Genomic DNA, 14,712 nt, shown 5'->3' with positions numbered 1-14,712 from the left:
GGGAAACTGTTGATATCTTTTTTACGACACACGGAAACAAAAAATGAAATAGATGAAATATACCCGTGTGAAACCGGGTCCTTCTGCTAGTCTCTTATATATAAAAATGAGTTTCAGTCTGTCTGTCCGTTCTTTATGTGTGACCAAATGACTAGAGCGATCTTCACCAAATTTGGCAAACAGGTACATCAGGTGCCCGGGAAGCTTTTAGACGTCTCAGCTCTCTAGGACGTAACGTTCCTGAGATATTTCCAAGAAGTGAACTGCATTAGCCAATGCAAGCCTTTCTCTTCAAATCCTAACTGCCATACACACGGTCAAATGTCCCTCATCAGCCAATAGAAGCTCGCATGGCCCTTAGTCTCCACATGCACACAGTTTTACTCCAGGTTTCCATAACAACCCAGCCATTTTTCTTCACTGCATGTAACATGCTGTTATACGCGTACATGATACTTGCCTTAGCCCAGGGAGTCTGTCACCAAGAAATTCACTGATAAACCAGGCACAATGCTTTGTAGGGCTAGATCAGGTGAGTGGAATGATTCCATTCATTTAGCTATCCGTTGCTTCATTATAGAGAAAAAGTTATTTTAATACATACACAAATGAGCAGTTAAGTGCACCGACGGCGGGCCCAAGCCACTCTGTGCACTCTTGCTCCTCCTGCCTCCTCTGCAGCCCCTACTCCTCCTTTTTGATTGACAGAGCCAGGTTCCTGCATAGTCATCTCGCCTGGCCCTGTCAACCAGGAAGGAGACAAAGGGGCTGGAAGACGAAGCAGGTGGAGAAAGGGTGCACAAAATGGCTTGGGTCCACCCTCGGTGCACTTAACTGCTCACTTTCATATGGATTAAAAGTACTTTTTTTCTAGAATGAAGCAAATGGATCTCAAATGAAAGGTATTACATTCAACTGAAGTTGTGTCTGGTCTGTGAATTTCATGCCGACTGACTCCCTTTAATGAGGAAGATTAATGGCGACCACTTACTTGTCCATCAGTCTGCAGCAGAACTTCACTTCAGACCTTCTATACTTTACAAGAGCACTGTAGAATGGACACCGCTGAGAGATCTCCAGACTCTGCATTGTCTGACACAGATTTACGGTTTGCAGAGGGCTTTTTAATGCCACCTCAGTGATATCATTAATCCTTATTTTCAGTGGGGAGACATCTTAGCACATTCCAGCCACTTGGCGCCACCTACCTCACTGCAGTAATTCACACAACTAACATGTCTGAGAGGCTAAAAAGGAAACCAGGCAAATTATCAGCATGGACATGACAACCCGATACATTAGTATTTGTTGGTGAGGGTATGTTAAGACGGCGGATTCTATGCTCGACAAAATTCGCCATGTATCCCACAGCAGAAAACTGTTGCGTTTTCTGCCGTGGGTTTTCATGCGGACCCGCTCTAGGTTTAGCTTCACTGAAGGGAGCTAAACTGAGAGCAGGCTCCTGCTGTGGCTCTGCAAAGGGTCCATGCGGTAAACCGGGCAAGAATGGACGGCGGCAAAATTTGAAATGCCACAATGCCTCCCATGTATTCGGCCTGGTTTTGGCACTGAATCGACGATGAAACTCGCACCCCAAATCCTCTGTCTGAACATACTCTAAGGATATGAGGGGGGCAGTCATTTTACTTCAGTCTTTGATATTGCCATGTGCTGAGGATGAATTTATTTAAGGGCTCATGCACACGACCATATGTATTTTGCAGTCCGCAAAACACGCATCCGCAGAGAAAACGGATGACATCCGTGTGACATTCCCATTAAATCCGTTTTTTTTTTTTGCGGATCTATTGTAACAATGCCTGTCCTTGTCCGCAATACGGACAAGAACAGAACATGTTCTATTATTTTGCGGAACGGACATGCGGTGATATGGAAACAGAATGCACATGGAGTCATTTATGTCTTCTTGCGGGCCCATTGAAGTGAATGGTTCTGCATACGAACCTGTAAAAAAATGGAACGGAAACGGAAAATAATACATTCATGTGCATGAGCCCTTATGATAAGGCACAGGCATTATCCTCATCCGCCTGCGCCTTGATTGAAATCTACTAAAGCCCCTAGCTGAAATACATATCAATAGCCACTACACCAGGATGCATTGGGGGCTTATGGCCCACACCCACACCATTCCCCCCACTACTCCCCAGTGGCGAGGACGGTGTAGAAATGGCACGTGTCCCTAAATTTAGGCACACAGTGATTCTACAAGTTGCAAAATGTGGGCGCGCGACTATTTTACGCTAGTTTCTTGCGTCGGGGGTCATTATTAATGAGCCCCAAGGTGCTGTGCATGGAGACAGCTAGACCCTGCTGGGATTCATTGTTTTCCCTACACAGCCATCCTCCCTCCAAGGGAATATCACGCACTCACATGGCCATCAGTTGTCCTCACCACTGCCTGCCCATCTGATCTAATGGCCAGCTAAGTGCAAGGCGGTACCGAGTCAACATGGCCGCCACACAACAATCAAAGGCGCAGTGTATTGTCAAGTATAACATCAAAGGCACAAATAACTTCCAAGCACCATCTGTTCGACGGATCTGAAGAGGAACAGCCATGAATGCATATGTATATGCTGTCATTTGAAAAGTCAATGTAAAACCCACAACTTCTATTTCATTGAAATGTTTGCATATATTACAGAACAAATGTATGCCCACCAAACACCTGTACACATTGCTGATCCACACACTTAATGCAAATCATGACAAGGACGTGATAACTCCCCAAACATGTTACAACTTCAAAGCATCTCAGAGTCGTGAAAAAGAAGAAAACGAATGCAGAATTTGATACCACTCGCCCTTTAAGTGCAATCCTGAAGAAACAGGTGCTGTACATGTATGGGAACCAGGTTGTCAGGGCTAAGAAAATCATGACAGCCCCACGCCTGTCCGGAGGGGATGCATGTTGTATAGAAGCTGATCCCCATTCAACTCAATGGAGCTGATCTGCAGTGTCAGACACAACTCACGGGGACGTGTCCTGCTGTTTATGGAAGAAAGCTGCCATGATTTTTTTAAGCCTACACAAGGTAGTTTACAGGGGCAGTCTCGCCGTACACAACGGTGGCATATTTGTCAGATAGCTGAGGGTGTCATCTCTGGGACCCGCACCTATCTCTAGAACGGAGCGCCCACGGTTCCCTCCACTCATTCCATGACAATGCCAAAAATATCTGCGCGGCTGTTTTCGGAAGTCCCATAGAAATGAATAGAGTGTGCACTGTGCAAGCGCGGCCACTGCTCCATTTACTTCTAGAAATAGCCGAGTGTCCCCACATAGCCTGTATCGATGGTATAACGGTTCTCTGCCCAGCCAAGTGGCCAGTATTGCAGCAGTGCAAGGAAAACTTAGAAGGGGACGCAACGCTAAACAAACGCTGCGGCCCCTTCATTCTCAGGATCATAGGGGTGTCAGAGGTCAGTTGGTGTGGTAATCAAACTATATCAGTGCAATCACATAACTTTCTGTGGGACAACACTGCGACTTATTGTAGCGCGACTTATTGATTTTAACTATTGAATGACCTTGCAGTCCAAAAAGATTCATTTGGAATACAGCTGTAGTTAAATAGTTAAGATCAATCAGTCGCGCTACAAAAAGTCGCAGTGTAGTCCAGGCCTTAAAGAGGACCTGACACCTCTCCTGACATGTCTGTTGTAGTCACTACAACGCATTCCCCATGTGATGACAACTCTGGAGCATCTATTCTTATGACTCTATGGTGTGCCATTACTCTATTATTCCTACTAGAAATGTATAAACTAATATAACTATCAGTCTGCAATAAAGACCCAACTGGGTATTACTGGTTGGGGGGGGTGTCCCTACACAGTCTGACATTAGCCAATGGAGCTCTCAGTGGCAGACTGTACAGAGATACACCGCTAAGTGGTAACATTTAGATGAAACTTCATTGGGGGTTGCTGGCAATTCATTCATGCATTTATTCATTTCTTGTAGGTATAATAGAGGAATAAGAATAGATTTTCCAGAATTTTTGTTACATGAGGAATGCAACTAGTTACTACTAGACATGTCAGGAGAGGTGACAGGAGCTCCGCTCTCAAAATATTCGGATTCTACAATGGCAGTCCATGCTTTTGTTTTCCATATATGGCAGAAAGCCAAGATGTCCTTACCTGAATTCACTAACTCCTGCTCCATGACACCACATCCTAATACCTCCATCCATTCTCCCTGAAACTTGATCTCCATTTCGAAAGATGGGTGAGTGAAGGGGAAGTAACAGTCCACCCATCTAATCTCCAGCCCTGTGTAGAATAAAATGCTATTATAGAGATCAGACAGATGTATCCTACTGCATAATTCTTCATACAAGACAAGGCGCTCATGTCTCCACCAATTTACAAAGAACCAGTGCGGACAGTCTGTGAGAGCCCGTCCATCACATGTCACATTTCTCCCATTACTGGCCAAGAAGATAGCAGGAGTCCTGTCATTCACTGGAAGTGGGAAGGACTGGCGGCCACTGGGCATCTGCTTGTTCCCAGCACCTCACATGGCAGAATATGAGGCGTCACTGCAGCCATTTATAGTCTGACCACTTCTGTACCACCACAAGTAGAACACCCCCAGTACCATGTCTACAGCACTATTATATACAGGGGCTTATCGAGGGAGGTATGATTGATAGATAGATAGATGTAATGGAGGAAGATAGATAAATACAGTGGATATAAAAAGTCTACACACCCCTGTTTTCCCACCTTTAATGTGACCTATAAACTGTACAACTCAATTGAAAAACAAACTGAAATCTTTTAGGTGGAGGGAAGAAAAAACAAACAAATAAAATAATGTGGTTGCATATGTGTGCACACCCTCTTATAACTGGGGATGTAGCTGTGTTCAGAATTAAGCAATCACATTCAGAATAGAGTTGAGCGAACACCTGGATGTTCGGGTTCGAGAAGTTCGGCCGAACTTCCCGAAAATGTTCGGGTTCGGGATCCGAACCCGATCCGAACTTCGTCCCGAACCCGAACCCCATTGAAGTCAATGGGGACCCGAACTTTTCGGCACTAAAAAGGCTGTAAAACAGCCCAGGAAAGGGCTAGAGGGCTGCAAAAGGCAGCAACATGTAGGTAAATCCCCTGCAAACAAATGTGGATAGGGAAATTAATTAAAATAAAAATTAAATAAATAAAAATTAAACAAAATCAATTGGAGAGAGGTCCCATAGCAGAGAATCTGGCTTCCCGTCACCCACCACTGGAACAGTCCATTCTCAGATATTTAGGCCCCGGAACCCAGGCAGAGGAGAGAGGTCCCGTAACAGAGAATCTGGCTTCATGTCAGCAGAGAATCAGTCTGCATGTCATAGCAGAGAATGAGGCTTCACGTCACCCACCACTGTAAGAGTCCATTTTCATAAATTTAGGCCCAGCACCCAGGCAGAGGAGAGAGGTCCCGTGACAGACAATCTGGCTTCATGTCAGCAGAGAATCAGTCTTCATGTCATAGCAGAGAATCAGGCTTCACGTCAGCCACCACTGCAACAGTCCATTGGCATATATTTAGGCCCAGCACACAGGCAGAGGAGAGAGGTCCCGTAACAGACAATCTGGCTTCATGTCAGTAGAGAATCAGTCTGCATGTCATAGCAGAGAATCAGGCTTCACGTCACCCACCACTGCAACAGTCCATTGTCATATATTTAGGCCCAGCACACACACAGGCAGAGGAGAGAGGTCCCGTAACAGAGAATCTGGCTTCATGTCAGCAGAGAATCAGTCTGCATGTCATAGCAGAGAATGAGGCTTAAAGGGAACCTGTCACCCAAAAATCGCCTATTAAGCTGTTTACAGTACCTTATAGTGCTGTATACTCGTTTCTTGATGCACTTTTTGTTCGTTTTCCCGCATGTCTGCTCATTCAGAAATCGATGTTATATTCAGCTGCTGCCCCGTGCTTCAAGTCAGGCTTGAAGTCACGGGGGCAGCGGCCTCGGCGTCTTACATGGCCCTCTCCCCGCCCCCTGCCTCTGTTACTGACAGCCGAACTCCGAATCCGGGACCGCGCTCAACGGCCGCATGCGCAGTAAAGGGCGGCAGGAGCGCGGTCCCGGCTGCCGCGCGTACTACGCGCCGTCTTACTTTCGCCGCACTGCGCATGCGCCCGACATCCTGTATCAAACGCGCCCGGCATCTGGGCGCGGGCGCGTTTGATACAGGATGTCGGGCGCATGCGCAGTGCGGCGAAAGTAAGACGGCGCGTAGTACGCGCGGCAGCCGGGACCGCGCTCCTGCCGCCCTTTACTGCGCATGCGGCCGTTGAGCGCGGTCCCGGATTCGGAGTTCGGCTGTCAGTAACAGAGGCAGGGGGCGGGGAGAGGGCCATGTAAGACGCCGAGGCCGCTGCCCCCGTGACTTCAAGCCTGACTTGAAGCACGGGGCAGCAGCTGAATATAACATCGATTTCTGAATGAGCAGACATGCGGGAAAACGAACAAAAAGTGCATCAAGAAACGAGTATACAGCACTATAAGGTACTGTAAACAGCTTAATAGGCGATTTTTGGGTGACAGGTTCCCTTTAACGTCAGCCACCACTGCAACAGTCCATTTTCATAAGTTTAGGCCAAGCACCCAGGCAGAGGAGAGAGGTCCCGTAACAGACAATCTGGCTTCATGTCAGCAGAGAATTAGTCTGCATGTCATAGCAGAGAATGAGGCTTCACGTCAGCCACCACTGCAACAGTCCATTGGCATATATTTAGGCCCAGCACCCAGGCAGAGGAGAGAGGTCCCGTAACAGACAATCTGGCTTCATGTCAGCAGAGAATCAGTCTTCATGTCATAGCAGACAATCAGGCTTCACGTCACCCACCACTGTAAGAGTCCATTTTCATAAATTTAGGCCCAGCACCCAGGCAGAGGAGAGAGGTCCCGTAACAGAGGATCTGGCTTCATGTCAGCAGAGAATCAGTCTGCATGTCATAGCAGAGAATCAGGCTTCACGTCACCCAACATTGGAACAGTCCATTGGCATATATTTAGGCCCCGGCACCCAGACAGAGGAGAGGTTCATTCAACTTTGGGTAGCCTCGCAATATAATGGTAAAATGAAAATAAAAATAGGATTGAATGAGGAAGTGCCCTGGAGTACAATAATATATGGTTAAGGGGAGGTAGTTAATGTCTAATCTGGACAAGGGACGGACAGATCCTGTGGGATCCATGCCTGGTTCATTTTTATGAACGTCAGCTTGTCCACATTGGCTGTAGACAGGCGGCTGCGTTTGTCTGTAATGACGCCCCCTGCCGTGCTGAATACACGTTCAGATAAACGCTGGCCGCCGGGCAGGCCAGCACCTCCAAGGCCTAAAAGGCTAGCTCTGGCCACGTGGACAATTTAGAGACCCAGAAGTTGAATGGGGCCGAACCATCAGTCAGTACGTGGAGGGGTGTGCACATGTACTGTTCCACCATGTTAGTGAAATTTTGCCTCCTGCTAACACGTTGCGTATCAGGTGGTGGTGCAGTTAGCTGTGGCGTGTTGACAAAAGTTTTCCACATCTCTGCCATGCTAACCCTGCCCTTAGAGGAGCTGGCATTGACACAGCTGCCTTGGCGACCTCTTGCTCCTCCTCTGCCTTGGCCTTGGGCTTCCACTTGTTCCCCTGTGACATTTGGGAATGCTCTCAGTAGCGCGTCTACCAACGTGCGCTTGTACTCGCGCATCTTCCTATCACGCTCCAGTGCAGGAAGTAAGGTGGGCACATTGTCTTTGTAGCGTGGATCCAGCAGGGTGGCAACCCAGTAGTCCGCACAGGTTCAAATGTGGGCAACTCTGCTGTCGTTGCGCAGGCACTGCAGCATGTAGTCGCTCATGTGTGCCAGGCTGCCCAGGGGTAAGGACAAGCTGTCCTCTGTGGGAGGCGTATCGTCATCGTCCTGCCTTTCCCCCCAGCCACGCACCAGTGATGGACCCGAGCTGCGTTGGGTGCCACCCCGCTGTGACCATGCTTCATCCTCATCCTCCTCCACCTCCTCCTCATCCTCGTCCTCCTCGTCCTCCAGTAGTGGGCCCTGGCTGGCCACATTTGTACCTGGCCTCTGCTGTTGCCAAAAACCTCCCTCTGAGTCACTTCGAAGAGACTGGCCTGAAAGTGCTAAAAATGACCCCTCTTCCTCCTCCTCCTCCTCCTCCTCCTCCTCCTCCTCCTGGGCCACCTCCTCTTCCATCATCGCCCTAAGTGTTTTCTCAAGGAGACATAGAAGTGGTATTGTAACGCTGATAACGGCGTCATCGCCACTGGCCATGTTGGTGGAGTACTCGAAACAGCGCAACAGGGCACACAGGTCTCGCATGGAGGCCCAGTCATTGGTGGTGAAGTGGTGCTGTTCTGTAGTGCGACTGACCCGTGCGTGCTGCAGCTGAAACTCCACTATGGCCTGCTGCTGCTCGCACAGTCTGTCCAGCATGTGCAAGGTGGAGTTCCACCTGGTGGGCACGTCGCATATGAGGCGGTGAGCGGGAAGGCCGAAGTTACGCTGTAGCGCAGACAGGCGAGCAGCAGCAGGATGTGAACGCCGGAAGCGCGAACAGACGGCCCGCACTTTATGCAGCAGCTCTGACATGTCGGGGTAGTTGTGTATGAACTTCTGCACCACCAAATTCAGCACATGCGCCAAGCAAGGGATGTGCGTCAAATTGGCTAGTCCCAGAGCTGCAACGAGATTTCGCCCATTATCACACACCACCAGGCCGGGCTTGAGGCTCACCGGCAGCAACCACTGGTCGGTCTGTTGTTCTATACCCCGCCACAACTCCTGTGCGGTGTGGGGCCTGTCCCCCAAACATATGAGTTTCAGAATGGCCTGCTGACGTTTACCCCGGGCTGTGCTGAAGTTGGTGGTGAAGGTGTGTGGCTGACTGGATGAGCAGGTGGAAGAAGAGGAGGAGGAAGCCGAGAAAGAGGAGGAGGATCCTTGGCGGCGGAAGGACGTGCGCCAAACAGCTCTCCGCCTGGGGCCCAGCTGCCACTACATTTACCCAGTGTGCAGTTAGGGAGATATAGCGTCCCTGGCCGTGCTTACTGGTCCACGTATCTGTGGTTAGGTGGACCTTGCTACAGATGGCGTTGCGCAGTGCACACTTGATTTTATCGGATACTTGGTTGTGCAGGGAAGGCACGGCTCTCTTGGAGAAGTAGTGGCGGCTGGGAACAACATACTGTGGGACAGCAAGCGACATGAGCTGTTTGAAGCTGTCTGTGTCCACCAGCCTAAATGACAGCATTTCATAGGCCAGTAGTTTAGAAATGCTGGCATTCAGGGCCAGGGATCGAGGGTGGCTAGGTGGGAATTTACGCTTTCTCTCAAATGTTTGTGAGATGGAGAGCTGAACGCTGCCGTGTGACATGGTTGAGACGCTTGGTGACGGAGGTGGTGGTGGTGGTGTTGGTGGTACATCCCCTGTTTGCTGGGCGGCAGGTGCCAACGTTCCTCCAGAGGCGGAGGAAGAGGCCGAGGCGGCAGCAGCAGAAGAGGCCGAGGCGGCAGCAGCAGAAGAGGTAGCAGGGGGAGCCTGAGTGACTTCCTTGGTTTTAAGGTGTTTACTCCACTGCAGTTCATGCTTTGCATGCAGGTGCCTGGTCATGCAGGTTGTGCTCAGGTTCAGAACGTTAATGCCTCGCTTCAGGCTCTGATGGCACAGCGTGCAAACCACTCGGGTCTTGTCGTCAGCACATTGTTTGAAGAAGTGCCATGCCAGGGAACTCCTTGAAGCTGCCTTTGGGGTGCTCGGTCCCAGATGGCGGCGGTCAGTAGCAGGCGGAGTCTCTTGGCGGCGGGTGTTCTGCTTTTGCCCACTGCTCCCTCTTTTGCTACGCTGTTGGCTCGGTCTCACCACTGCCTCTTCCTCCGAACTGTGAAAGTCAGTGGCACGACCTTCATTCCATGTGGGGTCTAGGACCTCATCGTCCCCTGCATCATCTTCCACCCAGTCTTGATCCCTGACCTCCTGTTCAGTCTGCACACTGCAGAAAGACGCAGCAGTTGGCACCTGTGTTTCGTCATCATCAGAGACATGCTGAGGTGGTATTCCCATGTCCTCATCATCAGGAAACATAAGTGGTTGTGCGTCAGTGCATTCTATGTCTTTCACCGCTGGGGAAGGGCCAGGTGGATGCCCTTGGGAAACCCTGCCAGCGGAGTCTTCAAACAGCATAAGAGACTGCTGCATAACTTGAGGCTGAGACAGTTTCCCTGGTATGCATGGGGGTGATGTGACAGACTGATGGGGTTGGTTTTCAGGCGCCATCTGTGCGCTTTCTGCAGAAGACTGGGTGGGAGATAATGTGAACGTGCTGGATCCACTGTCGGCCACCCAATTGACTAATGCCTGTACCTGCTCAGGCCTTACCATCCTTAGAACGGCATTGGGCCCCACCATATATCGCTGTAAATTCTGGCGGCTACTGGGACCTGAGGTAGTTGGTACACTAGGACGTGTGGATGTGGCAGAACGGCCACGTCCTCTCCCAGCACCAGAGGGTCCACTAACACCACCACGACCATGTCCACGTCCGCGTCCCTTACTAGATGTTTTCCTCATTGTTATGGTTCACCACAACAACAAAAATATTATTTGGCCCAATGTATTGTATTCAAATTCAGCGGGATATAAATTTGAGGCCTAGTATTTAGGCGCTGGGTGACCGGTATGGATTTACTAACAGAATTAGACTTGGAAATGCACAGTAGCGTGTGTGTGAAGTTATTCTGAATGACCCTATGTGCACCTTGAATATTATATACCCTTTTAGGGATAGATTTCAAATAGCTCTGATATAGCAGAAACCACTAAATTATGAAATTGCTAAATTGGGAATTGTATTTCAACCCAGAACAAAAAATGTGCTTTGACGGACACTAAATAACTTTCCCAGCCACAACAGGACAGAGGTAACGAGAGATTTAGCGGGATATAAATTTGAGGCCTAGTATTTAGGCGCTGGGTGACCGGTATGGATTTACTAACAGAATTAGACTTGGAAATGCACAGTAGCGTGTGTGTGAAGTTATTCTGAATGACCCTATGTGCACCTTGAATATTATATACCCTTTTAGGGATAGATTTCAAATAGCTCTGATATAGCAGAAACCACTAAATTATGAAATTGCTAAATTGGGAATTGTATTTCAACCCAGAACAAAAAATGTGCTTTGACGGACACTAAATAACTTTCCCAGCCACAACAGGACAGCGGTAACGAGAGATTTAGCAGGATATAAATTTGAGGCCTAGTATTTAGGCGCTGGGTGACAGGTATGGGTTTAGTGACAGAATTAGACTGGGATATGGCCAAAAAATAACCACACTATTGCTGGTTAAATGCACTTGGTGACGGGCGCAGCTTGCCCCTGATTTAGTATATGGCCAAAAAATGAACAGACTATTGCTGGTTAAATGCACTTGGTGTGATAGCTTGACCAACCACACTACTGAGGGTTAAATGCACTTGGTGACGGGCGCAGCTTGCCCCTGATGTAGTATATGGCCAAAAAATAAACAGACTATTGCTGGTTAAATGCACTTGGTGTCACAGCTTGACCAACCACACTACTGAGGGTTAAATGCACTTGGTGACGGGCGCAGCTTGCCCCTGATGTAGTATATGGCCAAAAAATGAACAGACTATTGCTGGTTAAATGCACTTGGTGACGGGCGCAGCTTGCCCCTGATGTAGTATATGGCCAAAAAATGAACAGACTATTGCTGGTTAAATGCAATTGGTGTGATAGCTTGACCAACCACACTACTGAGGGTTAAATGCACTTGGTGACGGGCGCAGCTTGCCCCTGATGTAGTATATGGCCAAAAAATAAACAGACTATTGCTGGTTAAATGCACTTGGTGTGACAGCTTCACCCTGATGTAGGCTTTAGCCAAAAAACAACCACACCATTGAGGGTTAAATGCACTTGGTGACAGGCGCAGCTTGCCCCTGATGTAGTATATGGCCAAAAAATAAACCAACAGACTATTGCTGGTTAAATGCACTTGGTGTGACAGCTTCACCCTGATGTAGGCTTTAGCCAAAAAACAACCACACCATTGTGGGTTAAATGCACTTGGTCGCAGCTTGTGCTGGCGCACCACAAGACACAAAATGGCCGCCGATCACCCCAGAAAAATGTGACTGACAAACGGTCTGGGCAGCCTAAAAACAGTGAGCAATTGAGTATCAGCAGCTCAATGATCCACAGCTGCAGATCGATCAATAATCAAGTACTTTGGAGGAGTTAATCTGCCTAATCTCGCCCTACTGTCGCAGCCGCAACCTCTCCCTACGCTAATCAGAGCAGAGTGACGGGCGGCGCTATGTGACTCCAGCTTAAATAGAGGCTGGGTCACATGGTGCTCTGGCCAATCACAGCCATGCCAATAGTAGGCATGGCTGTGATGGCCTCTTGGGGCAAGTAGTATGACGCTTGTTGATTGGCTGCTTTGCAGCCTTTCAAAAAGCGCCAAGAAAGCGTCACAAAAGCGCCAAGAAAGCGACGAACACCGAACCCGGACTTTTACGAAAATGTCCGGGTTCGGGTCCGTGTCACGGACACCCCAAAATTCGGTACGAACCCGAACTATACAGTTCGAGTTCGCTCATCCCTAATTCAGAACCATGTTAAATAGGAGTCAGCATACACCTGCCATCATCTAAAGTGCCTTTCATTAACCCCAAATAAAGTTCTGCTGCTCTAGTTGGTCTTTTCAGAAATTTTCTTAGTCGCATCCCACAGCAAAAGCCATGGTCCACAGAGAGCTTCCAAAACATCAGAGGGATCTCATTGATAAAAGGTATCAGTCAGGAGAAGGGTACAGAAGAATTTCCAAGGCATTAGTTATACCATGGAACACAGTGAATCAAGTGGAGAAAATATGTCACAGTGACATTACCAAGAACTGGACGTCCCTCCAAAACTGATGAAAAGACGAGAAGAAAACGGGTCTGGGAGGCTACCAAGAGGCCTACAGCAACTTTAAAGGATCTGCAGGAATATCTGGCAAGTACTGGCTATGTGGTACATGTGACAGAAATCTCCTGTATTCTTCACATATCTGGGCTATGGGGTAGAGTGGCAAAACGAAAGCCTTTTCTTACAAAGAAAAACATCCAAGCCAGGCTAGATTTTGCAAAAACACATCTGAAGTCTCCCAAAAGCATGTGGGAAAAGGAGTTATGGTCTGATAAAACCAAGGTTGAACTTTTTGGCCATAATTCCAAAAGATATGTTTGGCGCAAAAACAACACTGCACATCACCAATAGAACACCATCCCCACAGTGAAGCATGGTGGTGGCATCATCATGCCAAGGGGCTGTTTTTCTTCAGCTGGAACTGGGGTCTTAGTTAAGCTAGAGGGAATTATGAACAGATCCAAATACCAGTCAATATTGGCACAAAACCTTCAGGCCTCTGCTAGAAAGCTGAACATGAAGAGGAACATCTTTCAGCATGACAACGACCCAAAGCATACATCCAAATCAACAAAGGAATGGCTTCACCAGAAGAAGATTAAAGTTTTGGAATGGCCCAGCCAGAGCCCAGACCTGAATCCGATTGAAAATCTGTGGGGTGATCTGAAGAGGACTGTGCACAGGAGATGCCCTTGCAATCTGACAGATTTGGAGTGTTTTTGCAAAGAAGAGTCAAAATGTGCCATGCTGATAGACTCATACCCAAAAAGACTGAGTGCTGTAATAAAATCAAAAGGTGCTTCAACAAAGTATAAGTTTAAGGGTGTGCACACTTATGCAACCACATTATTTTATTTTAATATTTTTTCTTCCCTCCACCTAAAATATTTCAGTTTGTTTTTCAATTGAGCTGGTACAGTTTATAGGTCACATTAAGGGTGGAAAAAGTTCTGAAATTATTTATCTTTGTCTCATTTTTTTTACATCACAGAAACCTGACATTTTAACAGGGGTGTGTAGACTTTTTATATCCACTGTAGATAGATGTAATGGATGAAGATAGATAGATAGATATGAGATGGATGGGTGGACAGACAGGCAGATAAGTAGACAGACAGATGATTTATCACAGAAACCATCATAAGACACATACTGACAGCGCCAGAGAGACGGCTCTTATCATGGCTTCCACCAGCTGTGAATGATGTGTGAAGAATAGTTCTGAATAACTGATTATTTTTTCCATAAAATGTGACGCAATAACACTGTGCAATAAAGCCTCCAACAGACAAGTGAACAGAGCCTTAAAGGGGTTTACTGAGAATATCCTCAGGATAGGTCAGCAATATGTGATTTTTTGGGGGTCCAACCCCCTTCACCCCCACAATCAACCATGTGACAGGACCTGTGGCATTATGTTCATCGGCCACATGGCCTTTCTGCAGCTCAGACCCATTCAAGTGAATGAGACTGAACTGCAATAACAAGCACGGCCGCCATACAATGTACAGCACAGTGCTTGCTATACTATGAAGAGGCTGCAGAGTCCATCCGAGTGCCCCGCAGCTGATCGGCGGAGGTGCCAGGAATCTGATCCTGACCAATCAGATACCAATGACACTCGGTGAATTTCAGAAGTGCCATAGCAGTGAATGGAGAAAACCCTGCATGTGTGGCATCCTCCCCATTCATGGCAGAGCCCTATTTCTGACACAGAACCACCAACGGACATTTA

General features: G+C 48.0%; 1 protein-coding gene across 5 annotated transcripts in view; it reads right to left on the bottom strand.

Annotated features, from left to right (window-relative positions):
• The window catches only part of FARS2 (phenylalanyl-tRNA synthetase 2, mitochondrial), a 394,255-nt gene that overhangs the window by 220,007 nt on the left and 159,536 nt on the right, over window positions 1-14,712 (bottom strand). For all 5 annotated transcript variants that reach the window (XM_044293989.1, XM_044293991.1, XM_044293992.1 and 2 more), the window contains one exon: window positions 4,171-4,302. In XM_044293989.1, coding sequence (XP_044149924.1) covers window positions 4,171-4,302 — 132 coding nt within the window. The remainder of the gene's footprint in view (window positions 1-4,170; window positions 4,303-14,712) is intronic.

The sequence above is a fragment of the Bufo gargarizans genome, chromosome 5 (genome assembly GCF_014858855.1).
Source record: "Bufo gargarizans isolate SCDJY-AF-19 chromosome 5, ASM1485885v1, whole genome shotgun sequence".
Classification (NCBI taxonomy): domain Eukaryota; kingdom Metazoa; phylum Chordata; class Amphibia; order Anura; family Bufonidae; genus Bufo; species Bufo gargarizans.
Note: the sequence above shows the minus strand (reverse complement) of the source record. Positions and strands in the feature narration are given on the sequence as shown.